The following is a 24,358-nucleotide window of genomic DNA, read 5'->3' as shown; positions in this document are numbered from 1 at the left end:
GAATCGAAATGGACAGGCACCCAAAACAGCAGCAGCAGGAAGAGGAGGAGGAGGGAGAAGAAGAAGGGGAAGAGTGAAGGGGGTGGAGGATGGGGAGAAGAGATGGAGCTAGAGACCCTGATTAGTCAGTGAGAGCATCAGGGGAGGGTCAACCTCTATAGCACCTATAGCTCAAAGAATTGTGGGATTGAGAGGTCAGAATTGGAAGGTCAGAGATAAAACGTCATCTAGTCCAATCCCTCGTTTTGTCAATAAGAGAATGGTGCTCTAGAAAGAGAGGTGACTTGTCCAGGGTCACCCAGCTTGTCACTAGGATGAGTGTCATTGTTGTGTTGTATGGAGATTTATAGATTTAAAGCACCCTCAAGTAGCTTATTGCATTGGTTCACAGCAACCTCCATGAGATGTGCTTATCAGATGCCACATTAAGAGCGGGAGTTCCCTTTTCACTATGCCATTATAGAGGGAACTCATAGATGATGTAAGACAAACCAAATGGCTTCAAAACCAGATTTTGATTCAGCATGTGGTGATTCTATAATTAGCTTTCCAGATAAGGAAACTAGTTTTGTAAGGGAAATGAATCAACCAAAATCTCATGGCTCAATTAATGGCTGAGCTGGGTCTAGAACCCAGGACAACAAAGGTGAGACAGGCCTGTATAACCAGATGATTCACGCTGGTAGAAACAGATTACAAATATGTTTTGGATGAAGCTAACATAATCCTGAGAGTTTTTATGGCACAATGGTTAAGTGCTCAGCTACTAACTGAAAGGTTGGCAGTTTGAACCCACCCAGCGACTCTGTGGGCGAAGGCCTAGTGATCTGCTCCCATGAAGATTAGCCTAGAAGACACTATGGGGCAGCTCTGCTCTATCACATGGGGCCTCTATGAGTTGAAATCAACCTGACGGTACCCAGCAATAACAGTAATGTTTAATCCTGAGAGTTTTTAATAAATTACTTCATAGTCTTAATAGGGTTGCATTTTGAACCATGTATGAATCTATTAACATTCTAGATAAATAGGTTTTTGGATATTCTTTTGGTCACTTAGTGCAAAGGGCTGTATAAATATTTGTGAATAAGGCTTGAACTAGAAAAACTCAGGAAGTAAGCAAAATTTGTGTTAGATGTGTCTTTTTGCGTATGTGAGTAGATTAAAGAGGAAAATACACCTTTATGGAAAGCTATAACTTAAAAAAAAAAAAGCTAAGAGGGCAATTTTCAAATGACCTATTTTTAAAATTTGTTTTCCAGGGTCTAGTTCAGGTTCAAAATTAAAAGGTCCTGAACTGAATCTCAAAGGCACCCAGCACGTCATGCAAGCGGGCCAGACACTGGAGCTGAAGTGCAGGTAAGCGACTGTGTTGGTTTGGGAACAACTCTGTTGCTTTTTCCAAGGTGAAATAATTCCCTGGCAGAGTAGAAAGGTCACCTCGCAGAGGCAGGAGCAATTCCGTGGTCTCCTGTGATCCGAAAAATGCAAACCACCTGTAGCCAGCTTCACACGGAGGGTGTCTTCGGAGCGGGGGAGAATGAGTTCCCTCAGGGAAGTGGAGGCATGGATCCCCAAACTTTTTTGCATCTTTATTCTGAGTGTAGTTTAGAAGTTTTTCTAAATGTTCTGCTTTTCTGTAAAGAGGAAGATCACCACAGTTAGGAGAAGACTTCAGAATAGCACTTCGTAAGGAAATGAATGGAGGGCAGCGGTGGTTCAGTGGTAGAATCGTCACCTTCCATGTGGCAGACCCCGGTTCGATTCCCAGCCACTGCATCTCGGGCACAGTCTGTCGCTAGAGGCTTGCATGTTGCTATGATGCTGAATAGGTTTCAGTGGAGCTTTCAAACTAAGACAGACTAGGAAGAAAGGCCTGATGATCAATTCTGAAAATCAGCCAATGAAAACCCTGTGGATCACAATGGGTCTGATCCGTAACCTATCATTGTGTTGTCGCTGGCCCAGGTAACGTTAAGTTCAGTTGTGCATGGGGTCGCCATGAGCTGGGGGCCGACTGGTGCTGAGCCCTGGTCTCCAGCCATAACTGTGTTTTGTTTTCTTCTCTGTGGTCACAGGGGGAATGCAGCCCATTCGTGGTCTCTGCCGGACCTGGTGAGTAAGGAAAGCAAAAAGCTGAGCATCACCGAGTCAGCCTGTGGGAGGAACGGCAAACAGTTCTGCAGCACTTTGACCTTGAACGCAACTCAGGCAAACCATACTGGCTTCTATAGCTGCAAATATTTATCTAAACTTGCTTCAGAGACGATGAGAACAGAATCTACAATCTATATATTTATTAATGGTAAGACTTCCATTACTCTAAATTCTGTTTGCTATTGGATTTTGTTTGCTGTTGCACCCTTGGAAAACCTGGTGGTATACTGGTTAAGAGCTATGGGGGCTAACCAAAAGGTCAGCTGTTCAAATCCACCAGGTGCTCCTTGGAAACCCTATAGGGCAGTTCTACTCTGTCCTATAGGTTTGCTATGAGTCGGAATGGACTCGACAGCAACGAGTTTCTTTTTATTGCACCCTGAGCCATTTGAAAGGTGCCTTTATGGACCATAAAAGAGATTTCACCTTAGATGTAGAAACTTGCAGGAGCCCTGGTGGCACAGTGGTTAAGCGTTCTACTGCTGATAGGTTGGCAGTTCGAACCCACCAGCCGCTCCGTGGGAGAAAGATGTGGCAGTCTGCTTCTGTAAAGATTTAGAGCTTTGGAAACCCTATGGGGCGGTTCTACTCTGTCTGTAGGGTCACTGTGAGTTGGAATTGACTCAGCGGCAATGGTTTTGGTTTCTTGGTTTTGGTAGAAACTTGTGGAAGACATTTTTAATGCGCTTCTTTGGTGTCAGTGACAACCGAATAGTTGGTTTTGTCCCCCCTGTGTCTGCAGCACCGAGAATCATGCCTGACACATAGCTGAATGAATACAATGAGTGACGAAATCTTAGTTCTACTTCTTAATTACTGAGAACCCCAAAAGAGAGTACAAGGTTTTCTTTTTTCTTTTTACACAACCGCATTCTCTTCTATGTTGGAATTGTAAAATATTGGCTTTTTTACTACTAAATTAATAAATGTAATGATGTTAATGGTTCTTTATTGTTACAAAATTGGTTCTAATTGACAATGTTGTATTCTTTCATGTTCCTTAGTCAAATATTATAATTATGTAAGAGCTGGCACATATTGTATAGCGAAAAGGAGAAAAGGTAAAAAGAAAAAAAGGTTTTGTAGTAATTTTTGTGGTACTGTTTCCCCCTCTCCCCTTGGAGAATGAACAAATGAAGTGATATTCAGAGGAAAGATACAGAAAATCCTTAAAGTTGTATACACTGAAAAACAGGAATAGATCCCTGAGAACGAATGAGAACAATGACCTGTCATTTTGGTCTTTGTTGTGTAGTTCCAGCCAATTTTCAAAACTCGAAACCAAAAAGCACAGTCAGTGAGGCTCTAGAGAACACGCCTCAGACACAAAATCACCTTAAAAAAGAAAACAAAACAACCCACCGTCAGCATCAAGAGCCTAAATATACATGGTCGGTCTACCTCTTGGTGGCTTAAAGGGGGGGTCTTTACATTGGAGGCAGTAAAACCAAATTTTTAGTGGGATTCTTTTCTGATTTTTAAAATAGGGCAACTAGACAACGTTTTACCGGAGCAGAATATGTAGTTACTCAGGCTGAGAATTAGTCTTAGGAGGCAGTTTCATGATATTGACAGTAACATCTTTTTAACTCTTAGCCTAACTTATGGAGCCCTCATGGGGTAGTGGTTAAGAGCTCAGCCGCTAGCCAAAAGGTCGGCAGTTCGAATCCACCAGCCACTTCTTGGAAACCCTCTGGGGCAGTTCTCCTCTATCCTGTAGGGTCGCTATGAGTCGGAACAGACTCGATGGCACGTGACAACAACATCCAAATTTATTATTAAAAAAGCTTTTTTAATTGTACTGTGGTGAAATATATGTAACAAAACATTTCAGCCATTTTTACACGTCCAATTCAGTGGCACTAACTGTAGTCACCCTGTTGTCACGGTTATCAGTATCTTTTTCCAAATGTTTCCATCACCCTTAACAGAAGCTCAGTGCCCCTTAGGCAGTACCCCGCATTTCCCACTCTGACCTGCCCCAGGTCTCTCTGCAGTTGCTTATTCTCATCCTAATTTTTAATGAATGACTTTTATGTCCCTGCTCCTCCAAATTCCTGTTCTTACACTTTGCGCTTTTCCAACGGGGTAGATAACTGTCGAAAGGAGCCCTGGTGGCTCAGTGTTTAAACACTCAGCTGCTAATGGAAAGGTTGGTGGTTGGAACCCACCAGCCGCTCCTCAGAAGAAAGGTGGCAGTCTGCTTCCGTAAAGATTACAGCCTTGGAAACCCTATGCGGCAGTTCTACTGTGTCCTGTAGTGTCACTGTGAGTCGGAGTGGACTTGACGGCAACGGGTTTCGTTTTTTGGTTAGATAACTGTCAGAGACAACAAGTTCCTATTATCACAAGAATGCAGTCAGCCCAGTTGAAAATAAGAGCAGGAGGTAGACCAGGGAAATTTGCTTGTCCACATCTGTGTTGTTATTGTTAATTGCTGTTGAGTCAATTGTGACTCATGGCGACCCCATGTGTGTCTGAGTAGAACTGTGCTCCGTAGGGTTTTCAATGGCTGGTTTTTTGGAAGCAAATTGCCAGGCTTGTCTTCCAAGGTGCCTTTGTGTGGGATCAAACCACCAACCTTCGGGCTAGTACTCGAATGTGGAACTGTTTGTGCCACCCAGGGATTCCTGCCCACTTCTATAGGAAGGAAGAGCCGGTGGAGGGCAGGGAACAAAGCAGAGTGGATAACAGGCAGAATTAAGAACAGAGATTTCAGAGAGATAGTTTTGCAGATCAGGAAGAAAGAAGACAAAAAGCTTGACAGTGGTGGAAAAAGTCACATACTCAGCCATCTGTTCTTTGTTTCTGGTTCCACGGCGTATGTTATGTTCTTTCCAGGACTTGAGAAGGAAAGACAGCACTTGTATTCTTGCCTCTCTGGGGGAGTGGGAGAAAAATTCATTCATACTAAAATTCCCATAAAACTTTCTCCCCTGGGCTTATAAAAAGTCTGACTTGTGAATCGAAGACTAAAATGAGTAAGTGCTGCTGCTTGTATAAGACCACCTCTTTTTTTCTAAGAACTAACATTCAGCTAAAGGAGCCCTGGTGGCACAGTGGTTAAGCACTCAGCTGCCAAATGAAAGGTTAGCAATTTGAACCCACCCAGCACCTCTGAGGGAGAAAAGACCTGCCGATCTGCTCCCATAAAGATTATAACCTAGAAAACTCTATGGGGCAGTTCTACTCTGTTCTACAGGGTCACTATGAGTCGGAATCAAGTCGAGGGCACACACCAGCAGCAACAGCAATGTTCAGCTATTTACATCTCTAACTCCTACACCACTCAGTAGACATCATGGGTTTGTGAAGCTGGGAGGGAGGGACTGCAGAACCCATCGAACTTCATCACGTTTTATGACAGGAGGGAAAACTGACGCTTAGCTATTTAGAATTATTTTCATTTCAATTGTGCAATAAAACAGATATGGCACATAACCCTTATTTTGGGTGTCAAATCAATTGATAATCTAAACCCTGAGCACGTTACCCACGTACACCCCCCAGAGACTCCACTGTATGTAGAAGGTCTTGTAATAGAATATGCCCTCCATACGGTCTTCTCTGCACGCCTCGTTCTCTCCTCTGACTGAGAGAAAACAACGTAATTGAGTGGTTATGAGGCACTGAAGAAAAAAAAAAGGAGAAGAAATAGGGTTATTGGAAAGGTCTATATCTGTCTTGATTACTTTTACCTGCAATATGTCTGCCTTGTACTGTGCCTGGCACATAGCAGAACTCAGTAATATTTTTTAAAGAATAAACGAACTGATTAACAAGAGCTGTGCAGAACACTATGTTGAAAATGACATTGAAGATAAATTCCAAGCAGAGTGGGAAAGAGTGCCAGTGATTGATTATTGATATCTGTTATGAGATTGACAAGGGAGAGTAGTGGCTAATATGTCATGTATTCGTTGTGTCTGTTCTACTGATAGGATCCACAAACATTAGCATGAAGTTACGAGTCCTAGTATCTCAAAATTCCTGCACGAGTTGGTTGGGCATGAAGAAATTGTCTATTTCAAAGACAGTTCATTCTTGGAGAAGGAAGGATTGTGAAATGTATTAACCATGTTTCATAGGATATTATTATGGAATATATATAAATGCTATGAATATTGTATGAGCTCAATCGAAAAAAATTGCTAGGAGATATAATGTGAGACTGATTATTTTTAAATAGTACGAATAGTAAAAGATGTTTGAATCAGTAACAGTAGCCATAGAAGAGCCTCCTGAATATTATTTGTGTGTACATTTAATGGGCAAATATTTAGGGAACGGATGCATGCTGCATGCCTGTAGCTGTATTACTCTGAATAGCAACACCAATTCTGTTGTCTGTTTCCTGGAAGAATGATACGGGTTTCATAATCACACTTTACTAAAGTCCAAGGTAGCTGTGATATAATTCATGAAGCAACTACAGCTTTTCCAAATATCCTAACATCTTGTGCATTTCCTGCTTTCATTATCTTATTAATTCTCTCTCTGAGAAAATCAGATTGCATGCTTCCATTTTCACTGAACACTTAGCCACACTATAGGTTGAAATTTGGTTTAGGGGCAGAGAACTTGCCTCAGATGACTCAGACGACTGTCTGTGGCATTAATAAACCTCCAGCCATTTCCTAATACACAGCTTCGATTCCTCACTAGATAGTAATTGGCTATCATTTATTTACTGTTTTTGAATATTTACTTTAGAACATGTTATTCTGTTTGGAGAATTTCTGCCCCTGCATCTGCAGATGCATTGGCATTTCATCTTGGTGTTCTATAAAGATGAGAAACGCTGTTTAGACACATCTTTTGAAAAGGCAGATTTGTAGTCTGATAGGGTTCCGAGCAGGAGAATCAGGACTATATAGCTTTGTCTGAAGGAGCCCTGATGGCACAGTGGTTAAAGTGCTCAGCTGCTAACCAAAACGTGGGCAGCTTGAACCCACCTGCTGCTCCAAGGGAGAAAGACGTAGCAGTCTGCTCCTGTAAAGATTACAGCCTTGGAAACCCTATGGGGTAGTTCTACTCTGTCCTGTCGGGTCGCTGTGAGTTGGAATCGACTTGATGGCAATGGGTTGGAGGGTAGATAGCTTTGTCTATAGAATGCACATCCAACATATGAATTATGGACAGACTACTATTTGGCTATTATTGATTGTCTGCCGTATAACAGGTGACACGTGAGCACTGATTTAGACACGACTTCTGATATGCAGTGTGCAGAAAAATCAATCTCATCACTTTGTAGTTGCAGCTTGTATAAATCCACCTGGCCTCTGACAGAAAACATTGAATCAAATTAATTATCCAAGTAATAGTATTTGACGGCTTTATTTAATTGCTGAATTATTTGGTAAGCTACCCATTGCCACCAAGTCGATTCAGACTCTTAGCGACCCGATAGGACAGAGTAGAACTGCCCCATAGGGTTTCCAAGTCTGTAATCTTTATGGAAGCAGATCACCAGGTCTTCTCTTCCTCAGAGCGGCTGGTGGGTTTGAACCGCCGACGTTTCAGTTAGCAGTCGATCACTTAACTGTTGTACCACCAGGGCTCCTTTCTGGTAAACTACAATCGTCATTAGTCAAATAACTTCTTACGTTCATGTATTTCTTTTTTATTTAAGCAAATATTTTTGTTAATATCTTATGCCATTTAATTCTGACAACAATCCAGAGAAGCATTAGTCTCTTCAAGTTACAAGTGAAGGAACTAAGATGCACTTCACAGCAAGGCTGGTGGGAGCTGTGGAAAACTTGTAGCAACAGAATGAGGTGGTCAGATTTTCCCTTCAGATTCTCAGTGGCTGCAGTGGGGAAAGGAGTCAAAGGTTGATGGTTCAAGTCCATCCAGAGGCACCTTGGAAGAAAGGCCTGGCAGTCTACTTCCAAAAGGTCAGCCATTGGAAACCCTATGGAGCACAGTTCTGCTCTGACATACATGTGGTCTCCACGAGTTGGAGTCAAGTTGACAGCAACTGGCTTGGGCTTGACTTGGCAGTGGGGAAAAGAGATCAAGCAGGGAGACTGAGGCAGGGAGGCGCAGGTAGGGGGCTGCTGTGGCTTGCAGGCAGGAGAGATGGTTGCCACAGTTAATTGTAGTTCCTGCACAAGTTGGTTGGACATTAGAATATTGCCTATTTCAAAGACTGTATTCTTGGAGAAGCTGGTGGGGTTGAGGGATTCAGTCAACCTTGGTGACTGGATGTCTGGGTGGGCTGAGGGGAGAAGAGGAGTCAAATCGACAGCTCTGAATTCTGGGAGGGGCAACTGGGCAACTAGTTCCTGGTCCTGTAGCCAGGTGGAGCTTTGTCTCCATTTAATGCACATGCATTGTTGTTGTTAGCTGCCATCCAGTTGGCCGGACTCATGGCGACCCCACTGGGATGGCCCGGTCCTGCGCCATCCCGGTGATGGGTTGGTGATAGGACCGTTGTGATCCATAGGGTTCTCATTGGCTGATTTTGTAAGTAGATCGCCAGGCCTTTCTTTCTAGATACACATACATATCCACATTATACTCACATATATGTAAAATACATTTGCATGTGTATATACACAGCATGGAGCCCTGGTGGTGTAGTGGTTAAGTGCTACAGCTGCTAACCAAAAGGTTGGCAGTTTGAATCCACCAGCTGCTCCTTGGAAACACTATAGGGCAGTTCTACTCTGTCCTACAGGGTTGCTGTGAGTCCAAATCAACTCGACAGCAATGGGTTTTTTTTTTTTTTTTTTTGGTATACACAGCATGTGTGTGTTTAATGGTTCTGACGTAAAATGTATTTCTTATTCTAGAACTCGGTATAAACGGCTTAAATGTTACCAGGGTAGGCCATATCGATACTTTTTATTTAGCAAACAGTGCCAATTGTAAACACTGGGGCGCTTTTGCACATCACTACTGAAACAGAAAGGAGCCCTGGTGGCGCAGTGGTTGAATGCTCAGCTGCTAACCAGAAGGTCAGCAGTTCGAACCCACCCAGTGACTCCATGGGAGAAAGCCCTGGAGATCTGCTCCTGTAAAGATTACAGTCTAGGGAAGCCAGTATGGCAGTTCTCCTCGCCACATGGGGTCTCTATGAGTCGGAGTCGACTCCACAGCACCTAACAACAACTGAGACCTGGAGAGAACTGGGCGGTGAAAGGCCCCCTCTCCTCTGTGGATGTGGGTGCACTGCTGGGAACTACGTTCACCTCCTTCCTGAAGTGAGTTCTTCCACAAGTAGGGCTGACCCTGGAGGTTCCGTCAACAGATGGTCCATCTGCATGTGTTTATCGTACACCTGCTGCATGCATGGCCCTGCTGCTTGTTCTGGGGCAGGCACGAAGAGCAAAGTTATGGAATCTTGTAATTTTGAATTCCTATAGTCACCTTCTGGAATCCCTAGGTGGTGCAAACAGTTAATGCACTCAGATGCTAAGCAAAAAATTGGCAGTCAGAGTCCATCCAGAGGCACCTTGGAAGAAAGACCTGGTGATCTGCTTCTGAAAAATCAGCCGCTGAAAACCCTATGGAGCACGATTCTACTCAGACACATGGGGGTTGCCATGAGTGAGAACTGACGCGACAGCAACTGGTTGTTGTCTGCTTTTTTAAGTCGTTTTCGAGGACCGTGATTCACACTACTATTTGTGAATATTTACAAATGCACAGGTTTCCGTTTTTAAAAGAATAAATGTGTTATTGCTCAAAAGCAAGTCCTGCCAAAGTTAGCACCAGGGGGTGCAGCAGTGTGGTTTAGTTCTCCTTTAATAGTCCTCCATGAGAACCTCCCTCCACTCATGTTCTGTGGAGCACAGGTGCTCTGCTCCCACATTGCTGTCCATCATACCTGCCCAGGTCTGCCACAATGTGGTGTTCACAGAAGGTGGTCGGTCAGCAGTGCTTGGTTTTGGTGCTGGGGCAGTTGGTGGCTTATTGCCCAATCTGCCATACCGGTATGGTAAGTCCAAGAGGCAAAACCATTCAAACAAGTAGGACCGGCAATGAAGACAGTAGCCTCCTGCAGACTGACTCTTGGAAGCCTTGCTGCTCCCACTCTCCCCCCCATGGTGATGGGATGGCACTTGTAAGGTGGGAAGCACACAAGATGCAAGCCCTTCCCCCTAACCGGAGAAGGAGGAGTCATGCTATGGACGGCCTGGCAGCCTCCTCAGACCACAGCATGCAGTGCTGGAACTGCAGTTGGCAGAGAGCGCATCTTACGGCCTAACAGATTTCTAAAGCCTCTAGAACAACTCAACGGGATCAGTGTCATAATTTCGTGAGAGAAACATTAAAGAGAAGATGTTGCTTGCATTCATCGAAATTCTCCTATGAAGGAAAACTGGCTAAAACAGTTGATATTTTCTAGACAGAAAAAAAAAATGAAGAAACCTACTAAAAAAGAAATAAATAAAACTCTTAGCCATGTTAGCTGACTGAATTCTTTGGCAGTATCTGCTGTTGCCTGGTTAATGTCCAGAGTCTTACGCAGTTTTGCATTTCTGTTTTTAGCATGCAGCACTCTCCCCTCCCCTTACTCATTTCACCTCTAGCCCTAACTTGTGGCTCCTTCCATTTGTTTTCTGAAACTTATGTTTTTTCTAGCATGAATATTTCAGCAAGAATTGATATCCCAAGTTTTGGTCTCTGGGGTTGTCTAAGGTCCTTACCTTAGAGGTTACTTGAGCCCGTAGTGGTTGAGAAGAAAACTCACTAAGGTCACCTTGCAGACAGGTTGGGTGACAGGCTTGTTTGTTAATCCCCTTCTGTCATTACATGAGGGACATGCTGGGCTGAACACAGTTCGGACTCTCAGGCTTTGGACGGCACATCTGAAAACCCAGGTGGATTTCCTGCGTGGCAGCTGTCTGAGGCCATTTCGTGTTTGGAGAATGATGTTCTGTAAAGAATTCTTAGGAATTTTATGGCTTGTCTCTGCATAGGGCTTCATCAGAAATCTAGTACAAGGTCAGACTTTGGCTGGACTTGTTTTTTTTTTTTTGCATTTTGATGAAGTTGTAAAAGAGGGAAAACAAATATTTCTCAGATTTAAAATATACGTTGCTGACGTTGTTGATTGGAATTGCAGGGTTTTCCTTGGGAAACAGCCGCTTCCACAGGCTGGCTCTGTGCTCCCTCTAGGGTTGAAGCATGAAGGAGATAATCCATTCTACCTCTCACTGGGGGACAGCTGATTAGGACCACACGGCCAGAGCGGAGAGAAGAGGGAGCTGAACTCTTATCCGTTCTCCTTTCCAGCTACGTGACAATTTGGTAGAAGGCATCCTTGGTATCTTTAAGCCCTGCCATTTCACATTTCCCTTCCAGAAACATTGGTTTCATTAGACAGCAACTATGGGGACCTCAATAGGAGGAACCACCTACACGTGACTGGGACAGAAGCCTCTTGTCTTGGTGGATTTGTTGGCAGTCAGGAATGGCGAATCTTCTTTCCTTAGCCCCTGCCCCAGACCTTGTGTTCACCTCGCAAGTCCCTGGCAATTTCATCCTTGGCACTTGATGGTACATGCCAGACGTTCAGGCCTGAGCTCCATACCAGCGAATTCAGGCATGCCAGCTCTCTAGAGCCACATTTCTAGGCCTTGGGATTTGAACCAGTCATTTAGTAGAGCTACATAAATACTCAAAAATAATCGGAGTGAGTGTAGTCTTGAAATAGCCACTTGGACACAACGGAAGACTTTGAGAAGCTGATGACTGGGGTAGACACAGGGAATCTCAAGATGGCAGACATCCAAAGGCAATTAAATTGACCACATCCTCTCTTCTTCCCCTTATAATCAGGAAGTATGAAAAATAGGGGATCAAGACTTTGTGGTTTTAAGGATTTAAAAAAAATCTGCTTCAAGTAATCCTTGAAGAAAAATGAGCAAGGGCCTTTTCCAGAGAAATTCCCTTAAGTTGAAAAGGCTTTAAGTTTCTGACATTCCATGACTTTCTTTCACAACGATAATGAAATGCTTGCCTTGCCTGGAGATGAAGAGCTGATTTGTTTTTATCTTTAAGGTTCATGTAATCGTGATACTCTACAGTTTAACTTTACTATCTAAAATTTTTGTAGTTTTGTCATTTGATCCGTTTTTGCTGGGTTTTGTTGGCAGTCACCTTGGCTAACTGATTGTGTTATTCAAAATCAGTGACTTACTAAAGCGATAAACACCCCTCCCTTCCTTCCTTCCTTATCAAATATTAATTAATAAACTATAGTCAAAACAACATGATCTGGGCATCAGATTGGGTTCAAATCCCAGTTCTGATACAATCTATGTCTTTGACTGGACACATTAGTTGATAACGGTGATGGTTAACATTTCGATAGGTCTTCCTCGGTGCTAGGCACTGTTCTAAGCACTTTGCATGTTGTAATGGATTTCATCCTCATAACAACCTTCTGAAGCACTGCTATCACGTTCATCTCCATTTTACAAGGAGGTTGAGCAGCTTGCCCACCGTCAGATAACTAGTGCTCTGCAGAGAAGGTAACAAAGTTCTTGTCCGTAACCACTTCTCATAGTCAGGAGTCCTTGTATATATAGCCTTCAGAACAGTGTCCGGCATGCAGTGAGCACCATAGAAGTGTTCACTATTACTTCTACTACTGCTGTTGCTATCTTCTGATCTTCGTTTCTTCATCTGCAAAATGAGAAGAGTAAAACTTCCTGGGGTTGTTAGAAGATTAAATGAGATTATATGTACATAATATAAGGGGCCCTGGTGGTGCAGTGGTTAAGCACTCGGCTGCTAACTGAAAGGTTGGCAGCTCGAACCCACCAGCCTCTCCATGGAAGAAAGATGTGGCAGTCAGCTCCTGTAAAGATTATAGCCACATCTTTCTCCTGTGGAGTGGCTGGTGGGTTTGAACTGCTGACCTTTCAATTAGCAGCCGAGCGCTTGACTTAAGGAAACACTTTCTAACAACAAGAGCTATCCAGAAGTGGAGTGATCCATCTTGGGAGGTAGTGAGTTTTGCATGCATCTTGGTATTCAAATATAGAACAGTTGCTCACTTGGCGACATTGACTAGATGGTACTGCAGGGCCTTTCCGCTTTTGAGATTCGATGAGTGCCTGGAAGATCCACTATCATTTATTGAAGTCTGTCTCAGGCTGCTTACATGTATCATCTCATTTAATCCTCACAACAACCCAATGAGATAAGTTGCATGATCAGTCTCCTTTCACAGAAGAGTTGAGGAAGTTCAATAACTTGTTCAAGGTCACATACTTTATAAATTACCAAGTCAAGCTTTGGGCCCAGGTCTGGTTGACTCTGAAACCCCTGCTTTCTCCAACCTATCCTTGCCTGGGCTTCTACCCCAACTATCCTCGGAGCTTTGTGTGTGGTACATAATGGTGGAGGGGGGGCAGAGTTGCAAACTGTAGTCCAAACCCATTGCCATCGAGTCAGTTTCAACTCATAGTGACCCTATAGGACAGAGAGTAGAACTGCCCCATAGGGTTTACAAGGCTGTAATCTTTTCAGAAGCAGACTGTCACATCTTTCCCCAGTGGAGTGGCTGGTGGGTTCGAACTGAAAACCTTTCAGTTAGCAGCTGAGTCCTTTAACCAGGGCTCCTTACACTGTAGGCAGCTGGCACATACTTTGATTTGTGGGCACAGAGCTTTAGGCTGTGAATATTTAATCACTGGAAGAGTCCACATAAGAATCTGGTTTCCTGCTTACCTTTTTCCCATTGGCCTGTACTCCCACGTGACAACTTTGACTGGAGGGTGCGGGGACTGCCCCTTCAAACGTGACCCCACATTTTTGATGGCCACCACTCCTACTGTCCCACATCCAGCCTCTCCACTCATTTGCCTCCTTTGGAGGTATGTCAGTGGGACATCTCAAGAGAATGAATAACAAATCATGAGTTTGGGAATAAGTGGGTGTCATGTTTAAAGGACGAGATAGCTGAGACCCAGGGAGTCCCATGGTTGCACAGGTCATCAGTTGCAGGGCCTCAGAAGAAATCCTGCTTCTGGATTTCCCACCACACAGGACTATGAAGGGAACATTCTTCTTCTAGAAAGTATTGAAATTGCTGTCTAGGAGAAACCAGTGTCCCAGCTAGAGAGTAGTCTGACCAAGCACCCCTGGACTTGAGCGTGGTTCACCTTTGGAAGAAATCTCATCTCTGTTGCTGTTGTTGGGTGCCGTCGAGTCACTTCTGACTCATAGTGACCCTGTATGACAGAGTAGAACTGCCTTATAGGATTTTTTTGGCTGTAATCTTTATAGGAGCACATTGCCAGGTCTTTCTTCTGCGTAGCCACTGGTAGGTTTGAACCACCAACCTTTCGGTTAGCAGCAGAGCTCTTACGGGCTCCATAAAATAGGGCTTGCTCTGCTTTGGCTGCTCTTGGTTCTGAGGTGGTTATCACAGAGCTCCCAAAGGATCCCCAGCACCTTATAGCAGAGAGAGCTCAGCAGAGGGTCCAGCAACTCTAGCTTGATTCACGTAGTGAGCATTAGTTATCAGTCTGTTGTTTCACATATCTAAGTTCTGTCAGAAGGTTTCATGATACCCCTGCCTGTGTGCCATCATTCTCCCCACTGGGTGTGGACATCGAAGGTATAATTGACTCCTGCGTCGTTCACTGTGTCACGGCCAGAGAAAGCACTGGCCTAGGAGTCTGGAAACCTGAATCCTGTTTTGGGTCAGCTGTATTATTCTTGTGCTTGTGGAAAGTTCTCTCCTCTCTGGGCCTCAGTTTCCTCAACAGTACCATGAAGGACAAATTGGAGCACCTTAAAAATCCCTTAACAGCTTTAGAATTTTATAATTCAGGGGCAACTCTGGAAATAATAATGTTTGGGACATGACCAGAAATCTTGACGATAGAAGAAAGAGCTATAGTAGTCCATTGGAACCTCTTGCTTTTGCCTTTCCTTTCTCCTTCATTTGTTATCTTCTCTTCCCTTCCTTTTCTTTACTTGGAGATACCTCAGCCTCTTTAAAGTGTTAAAAAGCAAAGATGTCACTTCAAGGACTGAGGTGCACCTGACCCAAGCCATGATATTTTCAGTCGCCTCATATGCGTGCAACAGCTTGACAATGAATAAGGAAGACCAAAGAAGAATTGATGCTTTTAAATTATGGTGTTGGCCAAGAATACTGAATATACCATGGACTTCCAGAAGAATGAACAAATCTGTCTTGGAAGAAGTACAGCCAGAATGCTCCTTAGAAGCAAGGATGGTGAGACTTCATGTCACGTACTTTGGACATGTTATCAGGAGGGACCTGTCCCTGGAGAAAGACATCATGCTTGGTAAAGTGGAGGTCAGTGAAAAAGAGGAAGACCCTCAATGAGATAGATCGACACGGTGGCTGCAACAATGGGCTCAGACATAGCAACGACTGTGAGGATGGTGCAGGACTGCACAGTGTTTCATTCTGTTGTACGTAGGGTCAATATGAGTCAGAACTGAATTAACGGCACCTAACAACAATAGTTGATCAATCTGAAGATCTGACTAAGGCCATTCATCTCATGAGGGGAACATAAAAATCAACCAACCAGCTTTGTCTGAATACCCAGTGAGCACGGTTCTGAGGAGCACAGAAAGCCTGAGACCTCCTTTGCCTTCCTTAACATTGCCATCTACTCCAGTTTACCATCTATCTGGTGTTATTTAGATCATTAGCTACTTGTACCTCAGCTGTGAATTTTTTAAAACAGTGACCCTACTCCCCTTCAAGGCAGAGGTCCACACTTAACTTTCCTCTAATCGACACAAGTGTTTCTGTGTGTGTGAGGTATGTGTTGTCCATGCAGCAAGACTGTAGGAGCCTTGCGTGCGTGGACCGCGCCTTGTGCTTCTTTTCATCCTCCACAGTGCCTAGTTCAGTGCTGGTATGTGGTAGGTCCTTTCTCATGGTTTTCTTGCTTCAACTGGTCTCTTCTCTGCAGACGTCTGTTGATTGTGTGCCATGTCCCAGGTGATGGTAGACGGTAGTTGAGATGACTGATAATCCTGAGCCCCTGCTGCTAGGCACCCAAATTTCAAGGAGTGAATTCATAGAAGGTGCAAGAGGAAAAGCGGTTGAATCATTGTCTTTATTTTCTTTTCCCCAACTCTCCTCCTTTTCTCTTCTCTTGCTATTTATTTCACTGTTATAAGTAGGCCAATGGGGCTCCAAACGACAAGGCAAAACTGCAGCTCTGTGTTCTGAAGAAAGGTAGGTAGCAGGGAAAGATCTTTTTTAGAAAGAGCCATAAAGATTACAGTCCTCCAACATTCTTCTTCTTTTTCTAGATTGTTTTGATTCGTCTGGGTCCCTCGCAATTCCATATGAATTTTAGAATCAACTTGCCCATTTCTGCAAAGGATCTGACTGGAATTCTGATAGGGACTGTGTTAAATCTCTAGATCACCTTGGAAAGTCTTGCCATCTTTACAAGATTAAATCTTCTGATTCATGAACATGGGCTGTTTTTCTAGTTATTTAGATTTTCTTTAGTCTCTTATTTTGTACCACACAAACAATTTTTTAGGAAGGCATCTGGAACACACTGACTTTTGAAACACACTGACTTTTCTCTATTTACCTTGCTCTAATAAAAACATCTGTGCAAGGTACAAGTTTCCGTCTGGGTGGTAAAAACTGGCAAGTGATCTTTCTGGGTCAGCTTCCGTGAGATTTGTCATCACATATGAAACTGGTTACCTATCAGCCAGTAGTGGTGAAAGTTGCCATATTTTCAAGCTTGGCAGTAAATTGCAGCTGAGGGTTTTATATTCTTGTACATACTCAGGGTAACTCACTAGGCAGCGATAAATCGCACACTCTGCAGGGATTGTAATCTGCAGACACATCAGTCAAGTAACTTCCCCTCTAGATGTAGGCAGAGATCTTTTCTTTATTATGCTCCCTGCTGACCTGGAGCTGCCCACGGTGAACTCAAGCATGTATTTACAATCCTGATGACTTGGTCACAGGTGAAAATTCCATTTTTTGTGAGTAGCCTGCCTGGATATGTGGAGGCGAGGGTGGGCGGGGGCTGCAAGGACCCATAAGGTGAGGAGCTTGCCCTGGATGGCCTCCAAGAACCATTCCAGCTCAGAAAACAGCGGGTCAGCATTTCTAAGAAAGAGCCCAAAGCTCTGTGTTGTTTGTTTAAATAAAAGCTTTATGGATACATAATTCACATACCAGACTCTTCATCCGTTTATAATGTACAATTCAGTGTTGTTGTTTTTTATATAATCGCAAACATGAGCAACCATCACCAGAATTTTAAAACGTTTTCATCACCTCAAAAAGAAACCATACCCATTAGCTGTCATCTGTTCTTCCCCAGCCATAAGCAACCACTCATCTACTTTCTGTCTCTATAGATTTGCCTATTCTGGACATTTCATATAAATGGAATTATATAAAATGTGGTCTTCATGGCTGGTTTCTTTCATTTAGCATGTTTTCAAGGTTCATCCATGTTTCCAAGATAGTTTTAACTATTCTGAGTCCCTTGCAATTCCTTATGAATTTTAGAATCAATCTGTCCATATCTACAAAGGATCTAGCTGGGATTCTGATAAGGATTGAATTGAATCCCTAGATCAATTTGGGAACTCTTGCCATCTTAACAAAACTAAGTCTTCTGATTCATAAACTTGGGAGGTGTCTTCATTCCTTTAGATTTTCTTCAGTTTCTTTCAACGTTTTGTAGTTTTCAGAGTATAAGTTTTGCACTTTTCTGGATGCATTTATTTCTAAATATTTTATTCATTTTGATGCTCTTGTAAATGGGATTGTTTTCTTAATTTCATTTTCAGATTGTCCGATTGCAAGTGTATAGAAATACAATTGATTTTTGCATATTGATCATATCTCCTACCATCATGCTGAACTCATTTGTTAGTTCTAATAGCTTTTTAGTGGACTCCCTAGAATTTTCTATATATAGTTCATGTCATCTGTGAACAGAGATAGTTTAACGTCTTCTTTTCCAATCTCAATGTATTTTATTTATTTTTCTTGTCTAATTGCCCTAGCTAGCACCTCTTTCTAATGTTGAATAGAAGAAATGAGAGCAGACATCCTTGTCTTGTACCTAATCTGAGGGAGAAAGTGTTCAGTCTTTCACCATTAAGTATTATGTTAGCTGTGCAGATACCTTTTATCAGGGTAAGGATATTCCCTTCTATTCCTAGTTCATTGTGTGTTTTTATCATGAAAGGTATTGGTTTTGTCAGACACTTCATCTGAGTTTATTGAGATGATCATGTAGTTTTTTTTTCCCCTACTGATATTGCGTATTGTATTAATTTTCAGATATTAAACCAACCTTATATTCCTGAGAGAAATCCCACTTGATCATGGCATATAATTCTTTTTATATGATGCTAGATTCAGTATGCTAGTGTTTTTTCTGAGGATTTTTGCATCTATAGTCATAAAAGATACTAGTCTGTAGTTTTCTTTTCTTGTGATACCTTTGTCTGGTTTTGGTATCAGGGTAATTCTGGCCTCATAGAATGAGTTTCTCTTTTTTTGAAGAGTTTATGAAGAATTCGTTATTCTTCTTTCAGTGTTTGATAGAATTCATCAAGGAAGCTATCTGGGCCTGGACTTTACTTTGTAGATAATTTTTTGATTACTGATTCTGTTTCTTGTTGTCGGTCTACTCAGATTGTTTATTTCTTCTTGAATTAGTTTCAGTAATGTTTTTCTAGGAATTTATCCATTTTCTCTAAGTTACCTACCGTAATGGCATATAATTGTTCATAGCTTTCTCTTATAATCCTCTTTATTTCTTTGATGTCAGTAGTAATGGCCCCGCTTTCACTTCTCATTCTAGTAATTTGAGTTCTCTAGTTTTTTCCTTGGCCAGTGTAGCTAAAGTTTATGAATTTTGTTGATCTTTTCAGAGAACCAGGTTTTGGTTTCATAGATTTTCTCTATTGTTTTTCTATTCTTTATTTCATTGATTTCTGCATTAATTTTTCTATTATTTCCTTCCTTCTGCTTGATTTAGGTTTAGTTTGGTCTTCTTTTTCCATTGTCTTTAGGTGGAAGGTTAGGTTATTAATTTAAAATATTTTTTTCTTTCTTTTTAATACAGGCAGTTCCCAGGTTATGAGCGTCCGACTTATTATAGACAACTTGTATGCAACTTGTACTTAAGAACAGACTGCCATAACAAGTTAAATACAATGATTTATAATAACAAATGCACACACTACTTTGTGATGCTCACGAAAACATTGTGACGTTTGGAAGTGTTTCTTAAGTGTTTTATATGCATAGAAAGGTAAAACATATACTATATACTAAGACAAACATTTGACTAACTGATGCTAAATAAGAACTCAATGTACCTGTTCTGACTTACCTACAAATTCCACTTAAAGACAGATTTAGGAACAGATCTCGTTCATAATCTGAAGGCTACCTATCTAGGCACTCACAGCTATAAATTTCCCTCTAGCTGCATCCCAAAAGTTTTATTATGTCATGTCTTCATTTTCATTCATCTCAAAGTATTTTCTAATTTCGGTTTTGATTTCTTCTTTGACTCATTGGTTATTTAGGAGTGTGTTTATTCCACATATTTGTGAGTTTTCCAGATTGCTTCCTATTACTGAGTTTTAATTTCATTTTGTTGTGGTCAGAGAACATACTATCTGTTATTTCTAGCCTTTTAATTTTATCAAGACTTGTTTTTATGGCCTAGTGTGTGGTCTATCTTGGAGAATATTCCATGGGCACTTGAGATAAATGTGTATTTCGATGTTGTTGGATGAAATGTTCTATAGATTATAGATATCTTTTAGGTCTGGTTAGTTTATTGTGTTGTTCAAGTCATATATTTCCTTGTTGATCTTCTGCCTAGTTCTATCCATTATTGAAAGTGGGGCATTGAAGTCTCCAACTTATTGTCAAATTATCTATTTCTCCCCCGGTTTTTGATAGTTTTTGTTTTACGTATTTTGGTGCTCTATTGTTAGGTGCAGATATGCTTATAATTGTTATATCTTCCTGATGGATTGGTCCTTCTATCATTATAAAATGCTCCACTTTATAACATTTTTGTTTTAAAGTCTACTTTGCCTGATAGTAGTATAGTCACTCCAACTCTGTTTTGAATTCTTAAAGGTAGGTAGTGTAAGTCAGTGAAGAATGTATGTCTTTTCCTTTTTCTATCCATATTTCAAATGTAATGTTTCACCACTCAACAAACTCTCCTTGAGCAATATGCATGGTCCATAACATGTGTGGTATGAAAACTCAATTCTTCAAGAGATTGGTTAATTAGTTTCTTATTGTTCTCCATCTCATTCTCAAGAAATTAAAATTATACCCATCTTTAAAATAACTATTAGGTATCCTCATGACCAGGACTTAGAGGTAAAGAAGATAAAATCAAAGTGAAAGGAATTAAGGAGGAAGTTTATGAAAATTATAAGAGCATACATGTGCTAGGAAACAAGATGTTGATTCTTGAATCCCTCTTCAAGTCAGAAAATCTCCCTAAATTCTTTGAGCCATTCATTTGCCCTGAACCCAGTAGGGGAACTCCCAATTGATGTTAGTGGGAAATGGCGTGGAATGATTGTTGCATGCCTGGGCCTCAATGTCTATGCACCTTAATGTGCCAAAATAATTACAGATTTCAAAAGGAAAAAACAATTTAAAAAATAGATGTAATTTCATTCTGAACAAGGGTCCCTGTTTGATCTTTCCCTGTGTTAGAGTTTGTTTGTTGTCCTGAAGGGTAAGTGACACCCAGACACTCCCACTGGGTGAGAAAAACCTCATATTTGGTGCCAGTTGCTTGCCGCTGCTTTGAGTTTTAGTTCAGAGAGGTGAAGGTGGTGTAACCTCTACCTAGCTGTGTTCTGGCATGGGCCCTTGGTGACAGTGTGTCTGAGCCGCTGGTACACCGGGAGTCTTTGGAGCAGCTCTTCCTTGCTCTTTCAACAACCAGCCAATTTGGTCTCAGGAAACCACTCTGCAGTGCTGGCTGAGTTTGGAAGTCATTTTTAATTTTGTGACAAAGACAAATATGTCCTTCGGGAGTAGTAAGTGGTTTTACTGGTGATAATAATGGAACTGTGACCTCTTCTGTATCTATGGTCCTTCAAAACAAAAAATGTTTGTATTATTATATGGCAGGCAAATTCTTAGCCCTTCCTTGAATCAAATCACAGAGGAAGTGTACTATTAATAAGCCCAGAGAGTATTGTTTGTGTGTGTTTGTGTGTGTGTGTCTACGTGTGTGTGTGTGTGTCTACAGTCATAAACTCATTTGCAAACACAGTGGATTTATAATGCCACTATTAACCATGACACAAATGATGTGTTTTGAATTGTGTTGGAATGGACATAAATCATTAAAGTTCTGCCATCTTTGAACAGACTGCAGTGGGCTCAGTGCTGAAATTGGTATTGACTTTTAGAGGGCAAGCCAGTAGCCCTAGTACAATTTAAGCATCTTGGAAATCCCATTAAGTGACAAAGGGAAAGAAGAAATTCAACGGCGTATTGAATTAACCTCTTCCATTTCATTTGGGATTGGCATTCATTAGCCTAGAAATAACTACGCTGATGTTTACTATTTCCTGTAGGAACTTTTTATGCCAGTGTCCTTTGTTGAAAATCGTTGCTTCAGGAGACAGTAAATTAGATATGAAGGATTTACAGTTTAGTTAAATGAATTAAACCGTTTCCTGGTGTTTGTGTTTACCTTGGGACTCACAAAGGAGACAAAAATATAGACTCACAGGAGGAAGGAAAGGAACGATCAAATCCCAATAGCCCCTGCCTGAATGTCTAGCTCAGCAACTCTATTTACAGGAGGAATTTAATGCTGATAAGTGAATCCTTCATCTCTGTATAATTAACTTTTCCTCTCTGCACCCACTGAGCTTCCTTAATAAACACATAATTTTATTAAATGTGGCAGTTAATGTCCCATTCTATGATATGTGATAAAACTAAAGTAAAGCAAATGCAAAATTTATAGTTTTCCTCAAGTAAAAATGAATGCTGTCTTATAATTTTAGTTTTAATTTCAATAATGAAAGATTATAAAGGAAAACATGATCTTTCTAGAAAAATATGACAAATACAGAAGAGGGTAAATAAAAAAATAACAATGACCCACCAAGTGTTGTTGTTGGGTGGCGTCAAGTCAGTTCCGACTCATAGCAACCCCTTGTGACAGAGTAGAGCTGCTCCATAGGGTTTCCTAGGCTGTAATCTTTACAGGAGCAGATCACTATGTCTTTCTCCCTTGGAGCCACTGGGTGAGTTCGAACCACAACCTTTCAGTTAACAGCTGAGCACTTAACTGTTGCCCCACAAGGACTCCTTGTTAACGTGCCAAGTGACAAAGGGAAAGAAGAAATTCAAAGGCGTACTGAATTAACCTCTTCCATTTCATTTGGGATTGGCATTATACTATATACTAGCTTCTAGTCTTTTTTTTGCTATGCCACTATATGAATATATATTTATGCTTTTATATATTTAAGATCGTGAGTATAATTTTTAATTTCCATGTACCCTCTTTCTCTCCATAAGTTCACATCTCTCAAAATAAAAAGACAATTAATAGCTAACACATATATAATGCTAACTATCTGCCAGGCATCGTTTTAAATACTTTACATGTCTTAACTCATGTAGTCCTCATAATAACTGTTAAAACTAAAATTTCCGCCATATTAAAATTATGTAAGGACTCATAAGCATTAGTTTTTGCAATTCATGGATTTGGAGACGTCTGGTGTGAATACAAGAGCAGTATAAAGCTGAAAGGATTTTGTCAGTTCTGACACACAGGAGCAAGGACCCACAAATTTCGGATTGGCTGGTGGGCGTTTTCCTTCCTTATTTGGGATTAAGGGGGAAATTCGAACTGGGTTAAACCGAGCAGGCAAGTCCTGATTGGTTAGTTTACATTTTCACTTCCAGGAAAGTCAATGGATTGACTTGGGTTTTGGCTCCTGGGAAGGTTAGGCATTGTAAACTGAAACTGAGGTTTCAGTTTGCTGACACAGGGCTCAGCACAAGTGACTCCATTTTGGGCCTGGTATAGTCAGGTTAAGGAGCCCTGGTGGCGCAGTGGTTAAAGCACCTGGCTGCGAACTAAAAGGTTGTTCGAACCCACCAGCCACTTAACTTTCCATGTGAAAATCAGCCTTTGGTCTCTAAAAAACAGTTCCCATCCACAGCCCTTCCTGTGGGGGGTGCTACCTCAAGAAGAAGAAGCCAGCGATCCAGCTGTGAGTGTGGTTGAAGGCAAGAGCCTGGATTGGAGGTCAGGAGACATTGGTCTCCAGGTCTGCTCTGCTCACATCTAGTGTGAACTTAGGCAACTCAGTTCACCTGGTGGGACTCTTTTTTCTCATCTGCAAAATGGCAGGGTTGCATAGCTATTCATCATTGAATATACATTAGACAGAGACGACTGTGAGACATTTCCTCTCCGAGGAATTCACCATTCTCCGTGTAACCAGAGAAATAAACTGTCAATTCCAGTTCAGTGTAGTCAGGCCGGGCCGAGGCGGAGGAGGAGGCAGGAAGGAAGGATCTGGCAAGCCTTCCCAGAGGAAGAGTAGGAATTACCCAGGTGCCAAAGGGAGATGAGCCTTGGTGAAAGGGGTCTCTCTGGGCCCCCTCCAGTGCTCACATCTATGCCTCCGTCCCACACCGCTGGGTGCCAAACGATCCCATCTTCAGCAGGCAATGCCATACTTTTTAAGGCCTTTCCCAGACCTCTTTGTACACGCTTGCATATTAAAAGAAAACGGACCCATTGCCGTCGAATCAATTCCAACTCATAGCAACCCTATAGGGCAGGGTACAGCTGCCCCATAAGGTTTCCAAGGAGCGCCTGATGGATTCAAACTGTCTACCTTTTGGTTAGCAGCCCTAGCTCTTGACCACTACGCCCCCAGGGTTTCCATGCTTGCGTTTATTTTCCTTCTGCTAGATAAGTAGCGCATACTAAAGAAACAGACCTAATATGCATATGAAATAAATGCAGTCTTCAACCCTGCTTCTCTAGCCTCTCCCCCGCCCACCCCCTACGAAAGGTCTAGAGAACCTTTAAATCCTGCTTCTGTCATTCAAATGATAATCCTCCCTCCAACTTGCAACACCAGCTTCTTCTCTAGCCGCTGTCCTCTGTGCTCCGAAGGGTGTTGACTTTCGCTATTGCACCTGCCC

The 24,358-nt window shown here is 42.0% G+C and overlaps 1 protein-coding gene across 1 annotated transcript in view; it reads left to right on the top strand.

Annotated features, from left to right (window-relative positions):
• Nucleotides 1-24,358, top strand: part of FLT1 (fms related receptor tyrosine kinase 1) — a 192,532-nt gene that overhangs the window by 24,935 nt on the left and 143,239 nt on the right. Inside the window, exons 2-3 of the mRNA XM_004384145.3 lie at nt 1,263-1,359; nt 2,079-2,305. Coding sequence (XP_004384202.2) covers nt 1,325-1,359; nt 2,079-2,305 — 262 coding nt within the window. The 5' untranslated portion in view covers nt 1,263-1,324. The remainder of the gene's footprint in view (nt 1-1,262; nt 1,360-2,078; nt 2,306-24,358) is intronic.

The sequence above is a fragment of the Trichechus manatus genome, unplaced genomic scaffold, assembly GCF_000243295.1.
Source record: "Trichechus manatus latirostris isolate Lorelei unplaced genomic scaffold, TriManLat1.0 scaffold00118, whole genome shotgun sequence".
In the NCBI taxonomy this organism is placed as follows: Eukaryota; Metazoa; Chordata; class Mammalia; order Sirenia; family Trichechidae; genus Trichechus; species Trichechus manatus.
This window is presented reverse-complemented; position numbering and strand designations above follow the sequence as displayed.